The sequence below is a fragment of the Oryzias latipes genome, chromosome 22 (assembly GCF_002234675.1).
Source record: "Oryzias latipes chromosome 22, ASM223467v1".
In the NCBI taxonomy this organism is placed as follows: domain Eukaryota; kingdom Metazoa; phylum Chordata; class Actinopteri; order Beloniformes; family Adrianichthyidae; genus Oryzias; species Oryzias latipes.
This window is the reverse complement of record NC_019880.2, coordinates 25,073,920-25,092,277: the sequence shown is the minus strand read 5'-3', so window position 1 is coordinate 25,092,277 and position 18,358 is coordinate 25,073,920. Positions and strand designations below refer to the sequence as shown.

Genomic DNA, 18,358 nt, shown 5'->3' with positions numbered 1-18,358 from the left:
TGGACAAAATGTTGGAATTAGAAGTTGTAGATTTTAATTAGCATTTTAGGTAATGTGTTTTTCTGAGTCACTTGATGATGCTGATCCCTATGCTAGCACTATTAGCCACATTAGCATAGCTAGCATAGTTAGCATAAGTAGCATTTTAGGTAATGTGTTTTTCTGAGTCAGTTGATGATGCTGATCGCTATGCCAGCACTTTTAGCCACATTAGCATAGCTAGCATAGTTAGCATAATTAGCATATGCAGTTTTGACTAGCCTTCATCAAAAGTGGGCGGTGACGGCGGTGAGGGCGGTGGTGCGTAGAGTTGGGCGTGGAAGGCGGATTGCGTCTGCGGGCCATACAACGCCGCTTGCGGCTTTATTTATTCTGTGTTTTGTTGCCTCCTAATCTAAAGTGTGGACTTTCTTGCCACTAAGAACAACAATGTGGTATGAAAACTTGTGATACTCAAAGATATTCCTTTTAACCACTTTATGTTACTTTTTAAAGCAATGAGTCAACAGTACTACTTGCGTGTATCTCTTGTTACACAAGTTTTGTTGGGTGTTTGTGTCTTGACTTAATGTTAAACCAGTTAACTTTTCATACTACATTGGCATTGTTTGTGGCTCACACTAAAAGCAACGTGTAAGGCATTTTTTACACGTCAATAAATGCTGACGTATGTTTTATAAGCATCTTAAATAACATTTTGAAGACATTTGTAAAACGTATAACTACTTATGAATGTCTTTAAAAAGCTGCCTAACAAATTGAAGACATTTGTGAGACATTTACAAATGCTAATGAATGTCTTCTTAAATCGGACAAACACATTACTAATGCTGTAAATGTCTATAGATTATAAAGGAATCTTTCTAAAAGTGTCACCCTAATCTGTTACATTAGTTTGTTTCTAGTAACTTGCACAACAGCGTTTCCCTTTTATGGCCTTTGGACTTTCCAATGAGGATGAGCTGTAGGGTCGGTGCATGTGCTCATGTGCAAACATAGTCTTTACTTGGGGTGTTGGCTTTTCCTAATTTGCTGAATCCTCAGCAGACCTGGACTGCTGTCAGTGATCCTCCCCGCCTCTGTCTGTCTGTGAGGAGTTTTCTTTAGATTCTTAGATGGCTCGTTCGGTTCTGCTTTTAATTTCTTTTCCATGTGAGATTCTCAGTTGTTGAAAATGACTTGTACCTCGTCTGTAAATGTCTAATAGGGTTGTGCCGATGGACGATACCATCGTCCATCGTGATGGGTGACTGACATCCCGATGGAGAGACACCATCGTGATGCCACGCCCCCGCCACGTTGCGCGTCGACACCATAAGCCGCGGTTACATGTGCAAAATATCTTGATGGGATCAATGGTCGGATTAGAATCCAACGGTGTACATGGGCCCAGAAAAACGTTTTCAGAATATAACAAACGTTCACTAAGGTCACACTTTCAGTCGGAATAAATCATTCGCACATGCGCAGTAGGGTTTGAAAACCGGAAGAGGATATAACTTCCGCCGAGTGGCTTTTTTTTTCAAACTTTATTGAATGTATCAATTCAATACGAAACAATGTTAAACAGCGCCGAGCGGCTATATACAACGATCTTCTAAACGTGCTTTTAATAATGTTACGGTTATTATGAAACACCTGTTCGCTCATCATTTGAATTTTAATCCGTGTGGTCAGTGCTTTTTCTGAACGAAGCCAGAAAGAAGCCAGGATCATTAGCAGTATGCTAACACGGGCTAACAACATTAGCTTTGGGTGGCGCTGCATCCTGGCTGCACGCAAACATTTGGGAATAACATCAGCCTTTATTTAGTGGGGACACGACTGGAAACACAAATCCACGTGATTTTTTGAACGGTTTCTAAGGACTGAGCGACATTTCTGCCTCACACCGCCGCTGTGTATGCTGACGATCCGAGCTGTGCTCAGACACACACTTTTAGACCCGGTTCTGAGTTCGGTAGCTAGTTCCCCTAGAGCTGCGGGACGGATCGCAGTCTTAAATCTCACACACATAGCGCTCATGTAACAAAGCACCCACCCCTTCCCCTCAAACACAAAGCTGTAAGTCCGCGCTCCGCTGGTCCACTTGACTAGTTAAGTGCGGGAGCGGAAAACTTCTTTTCTATTTTGTTTGTTACTTTTTTTGTTAAAGTCACTTCGCTCAGTTTATACTGGATCATCGCGGATGAGTCATTAGTTGGGAAATAAAATAAAGTAATAAAGTAAAATAACGAATAGCAATTATATAAGACAGAAAAATTAAAAATAGCCCCCCCCCCCACGACGATATCATCGTCCATCCCGATGGTTGACAGCAAACATCGTCAACGGCCAATTTAGGGGACATCGCCCAACCCTAATGTCTAAAGGAGACATAGAACTAAAATCCAGTTGTTTTTTTAAGTGTAGACACAGAGTGTGTGTCAGGTCGGAGCAGGTGGGGTATTTTCATGCAACAATTATTTTACATAGAAATAAATCCAGTTTTGTTGAGTGTCTAAATGAGAATGGTGTGTGACTGTCAAAGTAGTGTTGTTGTGGAGCAACACTTCCCTCTCCCACTTCTGTCCTTGCCTCTTCCTCCTCTTTTGGTTGTCATGGGAACTCCAGAACAATCTCCCCGGGCCTGAATGGGTTGTTTTGACCTCCGTATCCTCTGTCCTGCAGAAGCACGCATCTGTGTTGCCTGTGCTGTGTGTTTGTTTACCTTTCAGGAGTCTGTGTGTGTTATTGCTGCGGTCAAACAACCTCTCTGCCAGTCTGTGGGCTGAACCGGGTCACCACAGAACAGCTTTGATTCAATCTCTCTTTTGGGTTGTGCTTGTGAGCTGGAGAACGGGAACACCCTTTGTGTTGCCTTCATGGGTCGAAAACAGATCCGTAAAGAGCAGTGTTTTCTCACAGCATTGCAGACGGCTTTCAGGAGGAGCCGGAGTTTCCCTCAGAGACCTTTGAGGCTGCAGAAGGGAGAAAAAGGGTGACACCCACAGAAGGGTTTTACTCTGCTGCTCAGTTAAAGACATCACATAATAGAGTACAGTAAAAAATAAAAGTCAGTAAGCACCTTTTCTTAGTTAAATGAAAACTTATAAAAAAGGGGTGGGGGGGATGTTCTAGAAATCTGTTTTTACTTTATCCATTTCCTGTTACAGACCCACTCCGATGATAACCACATTTTTGGTGTTTTTAACATGTTCTTGCTGCATTTTTCTCTTGACGGATTTATAGAAAATTGAGCTCAAACCTGCATTTCTGAGTATTCCTTTATTCAAAGCATTGTGAATCTGGAGCAGATGAAAAAATGCAGTTGGAAAAAGCTTGAAGTTGTGACATGGTGGGCCACAGGCCCCCTGCTCTACTTTAGTCTGATGCATCCACCCGCAGACAAATACATCCATGTACATCTTTGTTTACCTCGTCTGACCTGGAATCTGGATCTAAACTGTACAGCTGGATATCGCCAAAATGAGCTTGCCATTTTTGTTATTATTGTGGGGGTGTGAGAGGCTGTCAGCTAGCGGGAAAGAGTGTAAACAGATAGGTGAAGGGAAGTTGTGGCAGGTTTACTCCGCACCAACAGTCCCGCCCACAACTCAGAAGTGAATGTCTAATGAACTACTTTCTATGCTCTAGAAAAACGACTCAATTTTTTGAATTTTGTCTATAAATCATAATTAAAAGACCACTGCCATCACTTTTACCATATATCCTAAAATGAACGGAGTGGGACTTCAAGCATGTACCCTATAGATGATGGGGATTCATTCAAGCATTGGTGTTGCCTAAAGAATGTTGACCCCCTTTTTTTGCTGTTCCTTCCTGTCCTCTCTGCTCTATGTTAGCAGTAGCCGCTGCCACACCCGCAGTGTTGTTCACCTTCTGTGGTCTTCATGCTTCTGGTTTCTTTTGTTCAGCTGCGTTCCTGTTCTGCCTTCTCATGTTCAGTTTTTCATGTTTGTCTTTATGTTGTTTTTGGATTTCCTGTCCTGCGGGGCTTTTATTTTTCTCAGTAAATCGGTTTCTAAGCTGACTTCCTTTCATCTAGTCTACCTCTCCCCTCTGTAATTGCACGCACCTTTGAATGGTATTTCATCTCTTCAGCCACATCCTTCACAAGCTTTTCAACAGCAGACGAAGACTTGATCAGCGCTCCCCAACCGGGCATGACTGCGACCTGGACGGGATTTTAGGATTTAGCAGTTGTCATATTTCTTTTTGTTTTGTCTAAGAGGTTGAGGGATTCTTGATCAGTAGATCATGAAGCTCTGGAATGTCTGAGGACAGTAAAATCTCTGCAAAACAAGACAAGCCTTTTAAAAGCTTTAAAAATCATTGGAGGAGCCAAATTGTAGTTATGTTCCACACTTTCTCAATTTTTCTTTGTAATTTGTTTGTTTCACCTGTTTGAATCGTTAATTATAAACCCCTGGTTAAAAGGTTTAAGTGCCCGCTCACCTGTACTCAGGACTGAGGAGGAAAAGAGAGCTTGGGTTGTTTTGGGTGGGTTTTGGTGTTGTTTCGGCCCACGGTGGTTTATAGACAGGAGCGGCTGCATCTTAACCCTTGTGCTATCCTATAGGCACTTTAACGTTGGGAGTTGGGTCATCTAGACCCACTAGACAGTGTTCTAAACCTTTTTTCTTCAATGATTTGTGATCTTCACTGGTGTCCATGGATTACATGAAATCTTTCCACCTTTATCCACCTTTGTCATGGTAGGGAGAACACATCAATGGAAGGGCGGGGTCATTTTGACCCCACAAGATGGCACAAGGGTTAAGGGGAGCGCAGATGTGTCTTGCAGTTCCCCTGAGGCTCATATGGCCACCTTAAGAAATGCCATGAAAGTGCAACGTATCATTGCCGTGCAAGTGTTAAGTGTTTGATATTTGTGAGGAAAGTCGCACACTTTTATGACATATGGGTGATGCTGTCGTACGGCGTCGTGGGCCACACTTTAGCCATTAGTGAGGTGCGTCCACTGCTCCTTACGGACTGCATGCATGGGGTGTCTGTTGGATGCCCGTAGGATGCCCACACTAACTACACTGATTACGTCTGATTATCTCATTTGCAACAGTCAGGCTGCATACACTTATCACTTGAACAGCACTTGTGCAGTGCGCAGAATTTGGGGGGGTTGAAAAAACAAAGTCCACACGACACACCTGTGTCTCACCTACTTTGCCCTTACTTACCCTTGCGTGTTGTTTAAGTGTTTGCTACAAGCTGTCCTCTGCAGCTTGCCAGTGGACAAATTGTGCATGAATGTGGATTTACAGAGAAATCTATGACCTTGTTATTGTGTGTAGTTTACCTGTGTGCCGCTGAGAGGTCTGCCCTTTTTTTTTTGTCTGCAGGCAGCCCGTTTCCACCCATATGGGCAGCTGTGAACTTGTGACTAAGTCTTAAGAAGTGGTCAGAGAATGGATTGCTCTCTTTAGATCATAGCGTCTCCGAGGATTGCATGGTCCACTGTGTCATAGGCCTCTGGGAAGTCTACTGTATATATACAGCACCAGAACAACAGGATGTTTTACATGATCGGACACAGCAACATCATTGCAGTGATCAGATCCAAACCCAGACTAAAACATTTGTTCTAAACAAGACTGCACTCTTTGATAAACTTCTGTTTCTATCATTTTGGATCAAAAGGGCAAAGCAGAGAATATCTGTGATAGTTTCATGCTGCTGGTTTGGTTGGAGATAATGTCTGTTATTTACTAATGTCCCCTTTTTTTTGTCATTTATCAGTTGGTGCAAAAGACAAAAACCTCTTCACTAAAACATAAAGACATCTGGGAGTCATTTTGTATATTTTTTTCATGTTGTACAGTGTGTGTGTGTGCCTGTGTGTGTGGGTGTGTGTGTGTGTGTGTGTGTGGAGGGGACAGCTAGCTATCACCTTTCCTTTGTTCGCTGAGCTGTGTAACAGTAGCTCTGCTCTTTGCTGAAAAGCTGCTGCAGCTCTGTTTTTACCTGGTCTGCAGATGACTAAGCACACCTGAACCCATCCCCCCCCTTATAAAGGGTTAATGTACAGAGAATATTTACCTGCAGCCTGCTGTGTGCACCTGCAGCGACAGGTGTTACTGCAACCGACCTATCACTGCATCTCACAGCACATACGTCCACACACACGCAGAAAAGCCTATGCACTTTTTTGGTAAGATTGTGGTTGAAGATGTTTAACCTACTTCCTCGAAATCGGACAATAACCTTTAGTAACAAACCTCTTTTTGTTAGATGCCCTTTGCATTTTTCCCACTGACTGTGTCTGAGAACTGGACAGAGTGAGTGTGACATCATGCATCAAAACCAAATGAACCAACCAAACGAAGTCAATTCAGTAGTTTTTGCTACATGGACACCACCATATTGGAGCCAGGCATGGTCAGTAAGCAGTGATTCGTCTGAATCATCATTTCTATAGCAACCACCCTCACTCACCATCAGGAGTGAGCGTGTTGGAAGGCCACACCCCTACCACTTGAACGCGGGCTACACAAAATAGGAAAAACATGTTCAACGTTTGACGCAAGACCACCTATTTTAGTGAAGCATCTGATTGGTCCGGTTAGAATTTGAATAACTTGCATGAAAGAAAAAATATCCTGAAAATAAAATTAGGTTAATTAAAAACGGGTTTTAGAATAAGAATGTTTATTCTGACCAATAGAATGTTTATTTCTCTGTAGAGGTCTATGGGATTTTGGCTTCATGGAACCAGCGGCTACTTCCTCTTTAGAGTGCCAGGGTGGAGGGGTCACTCACACCAGTTTTTATGTACAGTGGAGCATAAAAGTATTTAGTCAGCCACGAATTGTGCGATTCTGTCACTTATAAAGATGAGAAAAAAAGGAAGAAAAGAAAAATCCAGAAAATCACATTGTCTGATTTTTAAAGAATTTATTTGTAAATTATGGCTGAAGATAAGTACAGTATTTACCATTCAGTGACGATGAACAATGCAGAACTAAAATATTTCTTTTGTCATCCAGTTCTGTGACTTTGTGCTCAGCTGCTCCTTCTGGCTCAAAGTTCTTGTTCTATAAATGATGTTCCATGGTTTTCGTTTTCGTTCATCTGCTTCCTCTTATCTTATCGCTGCACTCAGTAGAACTTAACCTACACATTTGTTTGACAACAGATGTTCCAACGTCTCTTTCTGTCATGTCAGAACCTACACGGTCATAACATAACCCTCCCCAAGCCAACTTTATCACAGAAACTCCTTTCCATACTGAAAAGTGTTGGGGGGGGGGGGGGTCCACCTTTCTGCTGAGCTGCTGACCCTCAAAGCTTCAGCAGAAACGACCAGCTGGTTTTAGAACCAGAGCCTTTTCCCCTGAAGGTCCCTGAGGTGGTTGATCCGTCAGAGTTCAGGACTCCATGTTCTGCTGTAAAACCCGGCTTCAGCCCACACCGCATGTTCTTCCTGGATCCTCCGCCCTACAGGCAACTCTTCCTCAGAAAAAGTCATGCCGCAGACAGGATTTTGAAGCAGGAGCTGAAACCACAAACGGTCCACAAAATTACTGAGGTGCATGAGGGATTTTGTTTTCATTCATTCACTTTACAAGCCAGCCCACGTATTCCTGTTCCAGGTTGCTGGAGCCTAGCTAGGCACTGTGGCCTGTTCTCCAGTCCATCACAGGACAGACAACCACACTCATGTTAGTACCTAAAGTACAATGTACTTACCGATCCACCTGTGAAGCTTGTTTTAGGACTGTGGGGTGGAGCTGGAACGCCCAGAGAAAACCCATCCTCTACACAGACAGGATCCAGCTAGGTTTTAAAGCAGGCCCTTCATCTGTGTGAGGCAGGAGTGTTGAGCTCTACTCCTCCATTCAGACCCAGGTTTTTGTTTGCCAGCAGAGATGTCTGAGGTGTCACCTCCTGCTGTCCATCAGAACAATCGCAGCTTCAGGATTTCTTTGCTGCTCAGACTCACTCAATGCTCTCCTTTATTCATCCTTTAATAGTGGATTGTTTATGTTTATGATTCCTGTCCTGCTTCCTGAAGTTCTTCCTCTGTGTTAAAGGAGACCCTGCAGCAGCTAATTGTCATGCCCCTTCCCAACATCCTTTGCATCGCCAAGGACCCATTATCAGGTAACAGACTCAATAAAAGTCTCTTATTTGCCTTTTTGGCTCTTGTTCTTCAAAATGGAATGTTCTACATAATATAAATGATTTTTGTTCTTTATTATTATTTGGTAAATGTTTGTTTTCTTTTAGTTTATTTTTAGTTATTTGTTCATTTCCTTTTTTCTATTCATAATTTTCCTAAATCAAACCCACTGCCTTTACATCCAATCCTGGACTATTAAGAATTCACTGACTCCTCATTTTGGCTTCATCTGAATGACTTTCATCCTTAAAGTCCCACTCCACTCATCTTTTGATCTATTTTTAAAGCATTCTCAGTGGTCTTTTAGTTACCATTAAGCAGTTTATAGCCAAAATTCTAAAATTGGTGTTTTTTAGGATATCGTTTCTGCAGAGCGGCAGGAGTTATCTAGAAAGAAAGAAATCTGTATTTTTAAATCTCCTGATTCACAGTGATTTAAATAAACACACTTTTGAGCTTTATTTCTATAAATGTCCTCCATCATCAGAAAAATGCCACATATTCAAAACACCAACAATCCCCATCAGAGGGGGTCTTTAAAGTCTCTGGAGGGATAAGGGTCTCCTCAGTACCAGACTGAGATCTTCTCCTTCTGCTGTTTTCTTCTCCCAGCCAAGAGCATGGAGGAACTGAGGAGACTCCTGCTGCTCTTACTGGGCTGCGCTGTGCAGGTAATGCAAACACACCAAAGTCCCAGCCTGTTCACACACACACAGGAACACGGTTTGTCCCAGGGAATGCTTGTATGTTTGCATGTCTGAGCACGGGTCCAGATTGTGTGCAGCAGTGGAGGGTGGGGCAGGATGTGAGCAGGCTTTACACAGGCATCAGGACTGAGCCTCTGTTGGCTACTGAAGCCAGGCGCTTCAGAAGGTTCATGAACGTGTTCAGAACTTTCCGATGGCTCAGCTGGTCATCAGACTCATGTTGCTGAGGGGTGGGGTGGGGGGGATCAGGTCAGACATTTCCGGTTATGGGTGATCTGTGTATGACTGTCACCCGTACTCGTTTCCATGGGTTCCCTTCTCTTTTGTTTCCTCTTCCTCACACTCCTCATGCTCGTTCAACTAGTTTCAGGAAAAAGAAGGCCGCAGTGGAAGCCATGAATAGGAAGCTGGGAAGGGGGCCAAAGCCATATGAAAATATTGATGTTGCACAGAATAACTTTTGTCCCGCCCACTTAACCTTTCTACAACACACAGAAAAACCGTAATTTCCGGATTATAAACCGCTACTTTTGTCACACGCAGCTTATTCAATGATGCGGCTAAGTTATGCTTTCTTTTCAATGCATTTTTTCTACCGGCCACTAGGGGCGTTCGAGCAGGTAAGTAATAGTGAGACAGGGGGAACACGGTATATGTGTCGAGGAAGATGAATGAATGAATGAATGAATGAATAGCAGGAACAGACCCTCATCATGGAAAATGCAGGAAGAAATGCATATGACGCAGCTTTCAAGTTAAAAGCAATCGTTAAAAGCAGTGTGAAAAAATCCACCATCACCAAAGGGTTTGGAAAAGCCGGTCTGCTGCGTGACGGAGAGAACAGCGCATGATCAGGAGTGAATTTACCTCAGAGTCACAGTGACAACTACAACGAAGGAGAGACTGAGAGTGTGTGGTGAAGAATATCTGACGCTATTCCGACACTGAGGAGGAAGACTTCCATGGTTTCAGTGCACAGGAGGAAGATGAAGAAAGCTCTCAGTGACTTTTACGTTTATGTTTTTTAAACCAGTCCTGTTAGTGTTGGGTTACAGTTTGTCACTGTTGTGGAATGAAACTTCCTTGTGGAATGTGGAATGAAAATGTGGAATGAAACTTATATCAACCCGCCAGTAATAGCAGCGTCTTCTTCTTCCTGTGTGCGAATGCTCAGTGTGAGCGGAAGCAGGAGATGATCGATAAGATCAAACTGCTGGACATCCAGACTCAAGCGGCCATCGTCTCCCACATCCAAGAGGTCAGTGAAGCACAACAATCACACAAGAACACTCACAACACACGCCACTCACGGCTGCACATTTGACAGCGGCAGTCTTTGCATTGCATTATTTACCGATTCCTTTTTAAAGGAGAGGCTAAGCCTGTTGATTGAAAGAGAAACCAAAAAATAAAGCGGTTCAACTGTCCCACATAACTGTAAAACTTAAGATGTCCATATCAGGCTTTCCTGGCCCAGATCCAATTCCTGGATATTTTACGTATCTGTCGATACCGAGTCCCGATCCGATACTTTAGTATCACATTAGAAAAAGGAACAAATACAAAATAAACACTTCCAAATTGCCTCCTATTTTATCTTATTCAACTTATTTTATCATGTACACTTAAAATTTGCGCTTCTGTTGGAGATAGTTACCTATTATTAGTAAAAGCAGTGCAAATGTAAACAGAAATATGAAATAAATAAAAACAACAGCTTAAATTAAAATACCTAGCTGGCATATAAACAAACAAGCAAATAAAAGTGCAACAGTGTCATAAAGTAATGCCAGTAATATCTTTTTTTTTTAAGTGTACTCTAAATTCCTATAGGGTTCTTTTCTGGCTTAACCCTTTTACAGCAGATCTGTCACCGGCGATACTTAAAAACCTTCTTTAACTTACTGGAACTCTTTGACCGTTTCCACAAGCAACAAAAATCAACTGATTCTGAAGCAGAGACGAGCGTGTTTTTATGCTGCTCCTGCTCAGACTGCACTATTCCACTGAGCTTTACTGTGATTTTGTAATTTGTTTCACGATATGTAAGTGAGAAGCGTCTTATGTGGTCAAATTGTACTGAGAATAAAATATAGATCCATCTCCTGATTTGGGTTTGAACTCCAGTTTTGATCTGTCTGAAACAAAGCGATTGCTTTCTGATCAAGTGGTTAAACTGAGAGATCCCTAGAAATTATATTACACACTTGTTTTATTTACATGCAAGTCAAAGAGGCCTTCGTCACATGCACCTGTAGAGGGGTTGATCCATACAGGTGCTGCAGGTTTTTGGGTTGTCCGGGCTCCTGGAGGGTCTTGGAAAGGAGCCGCCTCATCTGAAAGGAAGAACAGGCGTGTCTTGCAGTTCCCAGGTAAAAATGTGTTTCAATTGAAGAGCTTGTAGATTTGATGTGAGAACTTGTGCACCAAAAACCTGCATCTGTGTGTGAAAATCTTCTGCTGTAAAGTTTGACAAACCAAATCAGAACTGACAAATTCCCATTGCATGTGTTCACTTAGAGTTACAACCTCCAATCTGTGATAACAAATGTGCTTCTGCGTGTGCGTGAATCTGCTGCGCTACAACTGCGCTCTGACTTCTGACACATTCCTTGAGAGAAACTTGTGTCAAAACTGATGTGTGTCCGAAAATGGAACAAGGAGGGGAGGGAGGGTTAAAGTAGGGTGGAGTCAACCAATCAGAGTGCAGGACTCAGAAGACTGGTAAAGTTAGAAAGATGTTCACAGATTCGGACTTCCTGCAAGTCACAGGTTTCTCTCAAGGAATGTGTCAGAAGTCAGAGTGCAGTTTGGTGCACTTGTGGTTTACGCCAGCAGATTCACGCAGAAGCACATTTGAGCGTTGTAATCACAGATTGGAGGTTGGAACTCTAAGTGAACACATGCAAATAGAAATGTGTCAGTTCTGATATCGTTTGTTGCAACGGAGTTTTAGGGCCAGTTTACAAAAAAAAATATGTTAATTAGATTTTTAAGTCGTGAAAGAAAAGTCATAACTGTTAAATTACGAGATTTTAAATCGTAAATTTACGACGAAAAAAAAAGTCCTAGATTAAAGAGGAAAAATCCCCAAAGTTTTGCGTTTATTGGAGCCTAGCTTGAAGAGGAAATATGTGGAGCTTTTTGTGAAGCTTTATTTCCAGATAGGTTTAAAAAACAGAGATTCTGAACCTTTTGCCGACTCAAAATCAGATTATTGTCAGTGGAGCTGTCTTTCTGGGGTTCTGTCGGTAAAGCAGAGTTTCATCTGTAAAATAAGGAGCTCAGAGACACGTTTGGGTGTAGAGGACCACTGCAGCCTTTATTCTCCTTTTCATTCACATAACCTGAAGTTCATTTGTCTCATTACGTCATCAACCTGTCATCCAAACACCAATGTGTAAACAGTTACACATGCCCCCTCCTCCAGATGAAAAGTCCTGTTTCAACATAAAACAATAAAGAGGAATGAAAATAGTCTGTTACATTATCATTAGAACGTTGAAAATGCCATAAAAAGTGTTGCTCCTCAGACGGAAGCGTCACACAGACGTAGAGATTTTGTCTTTAATGGAGGAAGAAAGGATTGAGGTGGAGAGCTGCAGGGACACCGACGTCTTCATCAACGGCTGCAGAGATCCTGCAAACCACCCATCAATAAATAAAACATTAATAAATCGTGAATCAAACAAATGAGCTTCCAAACATTTGAACGTTATCAATAAACATTCAGCTCACCTGTTCCATTGAGTTTAGTCGGTCTGCTCTGCTGCTGCGTGGCGTTCACCTGCTGCTCTGTATGCTCACTTCCACTTTAATCTCATGTTCTTTTCTTGTAAATCTACGACTTAAAATCTCATAATTGTACTTTTTTTTTTTGGTGGCCCTAAAACTACAGCAGAAGATTTTTACACACAGATGCAGGTTTTTGGTGCGCAAGTTTTCACATTCTATGTTACAAGTTCTTTCATCAAATCCACAAGCTCGTCCATTGAGACACATTTTTACCTTCATAAGAAAGCCACCCTAGGGGGTGCCATAAAAATGAAATGTACCATTTTTGTGTGTGGCAAGTGTATCATAGTTTTTTGTAAGTTACACACGCTGTCATATTATGTCCTTACGGCACACTCTAGTCATTAGTGAGGTGGGTTTACTGGCTCCTTACTGAGCGCGTGCAAATGCTGCACACAGTGTGCAGGTGATGTGTAAGTGCCCAGAGGATGTTCACACAAACTACACTCCGCTTTTTTGATATTTTTGAGTTTTCTAACAGCCAGGCTTACCACTAATCACATAAACAGCACTAACAGGGATCGGGGGTTGAAAAAAGGAAAAATTCGTACTACACGCCTGCTTCTCACCCTCACCTATTCTTGCATGTTGTTTAAGTGTTTGCTATGCAGTAGCATGCGGAAAAAGTGTGCATGGACTCTACGAGTTCACTGCCTTGTCTATGATCTTAAAGTTTTGTGTGGGCCACCTGCGTGTCCCGTGCAGGTTTGCCCATTTTTCTCCTGCAGAAGCCCGGATCCACACGGAAGGGCAGCTGTGACTAAGGCGTAAAGAATCATTCATTGATGTGAGAAACGAGCAGCGTAAACACACGGAACAGGCTAAAGCTGCGTTCACACCGAACCTGATTCGCGGGTCAAGGGGGGGTCCAGTTTCTAAATTCAGTCAATGTACAGGTCAGAGGTCCTGTGGCGTGATTTAAGCGGTGGGTGAGGCATCTTGGCCTGGCAACCGTGGGCGTCGCTGTTCAATTTTGACCCCGTGGCGTGTCAGATGTTCCCATTTCTGAACTTCGACACAGATCAGGGACGCGTTCAGGCCCCATACAAGTGGGGGCACTTATATCTGTTTTCAATAGAACGCTTTTTACATAACCAAACATGAACTGGCTTTGGAATAGAAAGTTGACAGGTTAATCGTAAACGGGCAGAAACACTCCTAAACACCCCAGTCTTCCACCACAGCCTGTTTTAGACTAATGCTGTTCAACACTGCAGGTGACCCACAACCAGATGAACGTCCTGGACCTGTCCTGGCTGGAGGACGGGGCGGAGCTGGGTCCTGAGGAGCTGCAGCCGCTGTCCCGCACCATGGCAGCCTCCTTGCAGCAGCTCATCGAGGAGCGAGACAAAGCCGCTGAGGTATGGGAAGGCCAGACCACAGCCACAATACCGAGGATCTGGGCAGATCCACCACTGTGCCTGCTTTCCAGCATGTCTTGCACAGATTTTCTTGGATCAGGTGTCTTTAATCAGTTGATCAGTAGCAAGCAGAACAGAGAGCAGGAATCTGAAAGATTAGGGTTGAGCAGCTGTGATGTTAGTTTTTAAATCCAATTTACAAAGTTTCTTCCAAACTCTTGTGACCATCAGACTGCAAAGCAACCTCAGATGACTGAGACATGACTGTGCAAAAAGCTACACATTCTTGCTAACAACTATGTTATTTCACTGAGCTAAAACAGCTAAAGCAGATCAGAGATGTGAACAGTGGTTTGATGGAAAATTGGAAGTGAGCAGCGTTTTGGGTCACCTGCAGAGGCTTGATGCTGTTAGAAAATGACAAGACAAGCATCTGAGGAAGAACAGAAAAGTTTGATCTTGGAGAGGGCAGAAGAACTGAATGCTGGGAAAAGGAGATGAAACATGAAGGAGGACGAGATGAAGATTGGGATATTCTGTCAGAGATGAAGAAGAGTTAATGACAGGATAACCTGTGAAGCCAGAGTTTTCCTCTTTGTCTACTGATGAGGATTTATGTATTTTTGAAACCGTTTTTATATTTACATTAAGTCATTTAGCAGACACTTTTACCCACAGCAAAACACACCCACAAAAAGGTTTCAGTGTGTTTGCTTGATGTTTTAATACCCAGAAGAATCAGTTTGTCTCAAGCTGAGAATTTCCCGACAGCAGATAATGTGTTTGTTGTTTACAAAAGGGGTTTATACAAATACACACCTTGCGTGTCAGAAGATCCATAAACCCCTGTTGTAACAGTAAAATGTGTCCAACACAAGAGGCGTTCAGCTGTGATCAGCTGTTGGACAGGAAAAGTAAAAAAAAAAAAAGGATAATGTGTCTTTTCTTGTAATAAATAATAGAAAATGGGAGAAGAAGCTGTCAGAACATCAGTGCTGCTCTTCAGAGGCTCCAGCAGATTCTGGCCACTGAAGCCACATTTGGCAGACATGGAAGCTCCAGGAGTTCTTCAGAACGACCAGAAATAAAAGCTTTAGCTTCATCTTCTTATCGCTTGTTTTGTTTTCAGTGAAATGTTGTTTTCTTAGAACGGTCTTCTATTTCTATTGGCTCTATCCACTAAAGTATATCGACACACCTGAGGGTTTTTAGGTGCAGATTTTGATCGTTGGAACCAAACTACAGATGACCTTTTCTAACATGCTACCCTGCCCTGCAGATCATTGTGGATCTGACTCAGGAGAGGGACTACCTGTCCAGCCAGCAGCCCCAGGATGGACGCAGGGGCAGCGCAGAGCGGGGGCTGCATGCTGGGGGTGGAGGATCAGGGGGTCCTGAGCTGATCACTGAGGAAAAGCAGCATCTGTCTGTTGAGTTGGCAGACGCCAAAGCCAAGCTGCGAAGATACAGACAAGACCTGTGAGTTCTTGGATCCCACAGCAGGAGCCACCATCGCATGTGATTCATCACGTTTGGATCTGTAGAAAATACACATTTGGACTAAGCAAGCAGCTCTGCTCCCTCCTTTATGTTTCTGGGATGTTTTAGTCATAAAACAAGCTGAACCTTATTGTACCGTCAGCATTTGGCGGCTTGTTGTGTCTTCTACCTATTAATCTGGAGACAAATAAGGCAGAGAACTCTCACTTAACTACAGCAGACCCACTGGCTCCCCGATGGCACTGACACATCATTTACTACACACATCACTTTATGTTTTAGCGCCCTGTGGATACGGGCTGTCAGCGGATGAAGAACAAGGTGCGCACGACATTTTAAGATCGCAGACCCCTCGCTCAGCCCGCCGAATTAAAACGTTAACGCAGATTTTTTTCCTACGGGCATGCTGTGGGCACTTAACCAACATGTAAGGGTAAGTGAGGGTGAAGTAGGTGAGATGCAGGCATGTCGTACATATTTTTCAAGTCCTGCACACTTAGTGCATTAGGCTGCACGCGCTCCATGCTACGGATCAGGAAATTGGACTATCAGAGTGTATTTTGTGTTTGTGCGTGCAGCGTTGGTACAGAGTCGGTTACTCGCACCCCACCGATGGCTAAAGTGTGGCGTAAGAGCATCACATGACGGCATCACCCGTGCGTCATCAGTGTGTATAAGATGCATGATCCCAATAAATACTTCACAATACACTTACAACACATACAACACATGCTGGACGTTCCATTTTTCCTTTAAGGTTTCCGTACTGCAAGACACACTTGATTTCCCCTTAAGATGCTGGTGCTCCAGTCTACGATCCTCCACTGGACCAGAACCCGTGGAGGATCGTAGACTGGAGCGGCAGCATCTTAAGTCATCCCCAGACGAGTGCGTGCGACCAAAGCCTTAAGGAGCGTCTGGTTGTGTCCACAGGGAAGAGAAGACGGAGCAGCTGATGGATTCAAAGCATGAGGCAGAGCGTCTGGATCAGGAGCTGCAGAGGCTGAAACAAGAGGTGCAACCGCCACCCCCACCTCCGCCCCCCACCCGGCTGTCCTGTCAAAACAAAGAAGCAAAGTCCGGCTAATCTGATGTCATCCATGAGTGCAGATTTGAAACAGTCACGTCCCAAATATTTTATTCGCGTCCACATTCTCTCATCAAACAGCTTCTGTTTTTTTTACACATCTTGTGGTGATTAAAGCACCATGGAAGGGACCAAAGTCACATTAAAATTCTGCCAACATTAAAAGGAGAAATGTAGCTAAACTGATGGAAGATAACAACCACACAAGATGAAAAGGCTTTGTTGCACCTTTCATTGATATAATTTAATAATCTTATTTAAAACAAAACAAAAAATACAAACATATGACCGATAGAACAGATACTTGTAGAAGGGGAATTCATTTGACTGACGGCAGTCAGACCTGAACCACACTGGAGGAGAACTTCATACTCGGAGAGTCTGATCTTCAGCAGAAGATCGACCTTCATCCACTGATCATCCCCTCATCTCTGTTCAGCTCTTTGTTCTTGTTTAAGAGGGTGCACTTTGTCTCTTTGACCCCATGGTGACGCAATGCAGGGAATTTTTGATTTCCACATGACTCGTGTCTATGTGCGCTCCAGAACCAGCTCTTGGCCGGCGAGGCTCGGTCCATGCGAGCGTACCGGGATGAGGTGGACTCTCTGAGGGAGCGAGCAGCCCGCGTGGACCGGCTGGAGGCGGAGCTTAGTCGATGCAAGGAGAAGCTCCACGATGTGCATTTCTACAAGAGCAGGGTGGAGGTACGTGTGCAAAGCGAGTACCACCTGTGAACGGAGGACCAGGGGGGGGGGGGGGGGGGGGGGGTTGATGTTCAATTGTGTAGTTATATCTGAAAAACACAACACGTGTGTGTTTGACATCCAGGAGCTCCGTGAAGACAACATGACTCTGCTTGAGACTAAGGTGTTGCTGGAGGAGCAGTTGGCTTCCTCCAGGGAGCGCTGTGATAAACTGCACACTTTGGAGAAGGACAACCTGTTGCTGCAAGCTAAAATCAATGACCTGGAGATGGTAGGCACTGCTGCTTTTTGGGTTTTAATAATGACATTTCATCTGCAGATGAAAAAACTTCAGTCTGAAACAGTTTCTGCTGGGCCTGTGAGGAGCTGCTTTGGTTCAGTGACACCTCTGATGTGATCTCTGGAATGATTGAACCCTTCCGTCATGTCGATCGCTAACAGGAAAGAGACAGTGAGCGGCGCAGGCTGGAGGAGCTGCTGGAGGAGAACATGCTGCTGGAGATCGGACAGAAACAGAGCATGAATGAGTCGGCTCATCTGGGCTGGGAGCTGGAGCAGCTCTCCAAGAACCACGATCACAGCGACACGGAGAGTACGACAGCTTCTGCCCGTCCCGCACCGAGCCGGCCGTCTGCTCCGGCACCAAACTGTAACCTCTGTGTCCTGCAGCCCGCAAGTCCCTGGTCCAGGAGCTGAACGAGTGCGTTTCCAGCCGCATGCTGAAGCTGGAGAAGGAGAACCGGGAACTGCAGGCCTCCATTGAGAGGCTGAAGGAGGAGAACCATGTCCTGCAGGAGCAGCAGCTGCACATGCAGAAGCTTGATCGAGAGAAGCAGAGTCTCAACAACAAGGTGATCCTGAGGAACACGAGCCTTTAGCTGCAGCTCTACACAAACACCAGAAGCTGATGGTGAAAGTTAATGATTACGTTTCTCAGTAAATATTTTCTATTCAACTAAAATTAAGCTGCAGAACCAAAATCCATGTTATTTTTTTCTGTCTTATAGAAGTCATGTTAATTGGTTAAAGGTTAGGCCAGCTGCTTTTTCTGAACCACATGA

At 43.8% G+C, this 18,358-nt stretch overlaps 1 protein-coding gene across 4 annotated transcripts in view; it reads left to right on the top strand.

Moving 5' to 3' along the window:
• Window positions 1-18,358, top strand: part of LOC101164937 (protein Daple-like) — a 59,570-nt gene that overhangs the window by 17,857 nt on the left and 23,355 nt on the right. For all 4 annotated transcript variants that reach the window (XR_002872612.1, XM_023951515.1, XM_023951514.1 and 1 more), the window contains exons 4-13: window positions 8,055-8,124; window positions 8,756-8,814; window positions 10,025-10,108; window positions 13,863-14,006; window positions 15,286-15,485; window positions 16,440-16,521; window positions 17,139-17,297; window positions 17,422-17,568; window positions 17,739-17,889; window positions 17,967-18,148. Coding sequence is in view for 3 of the 4 variants with exons in the window: in XM_023951515.1 (XP_023807283.1) it covers window positions 8,055-8,124; window positions 8,756-8,814; window positions 10,025-10,108; window positions 13,863-14,006; window positions 15,286-15,485; window positions 16,440-16,521; window positions 17,139-17,297; window positions 17,422-17,568; window positions 17,739-17,889; window positions 17,967-18,148 (1,278 nt within the window). In the remaining variant the exon portion in view is untranslated. The remainder of the gene's footprint in view (window positions 1-8,054; window positions 8,125-8,755; window positions 8,815-10,024; window positions 10,109-13,862; window positions 14,007-15,285; window positions 15,486-16,439; window positions 16,522-17,138; window positions 17,298-17,421; window positions 17,569-17,738; window positions 17,890-17,966; window positions 18,149-18,358) is intronic.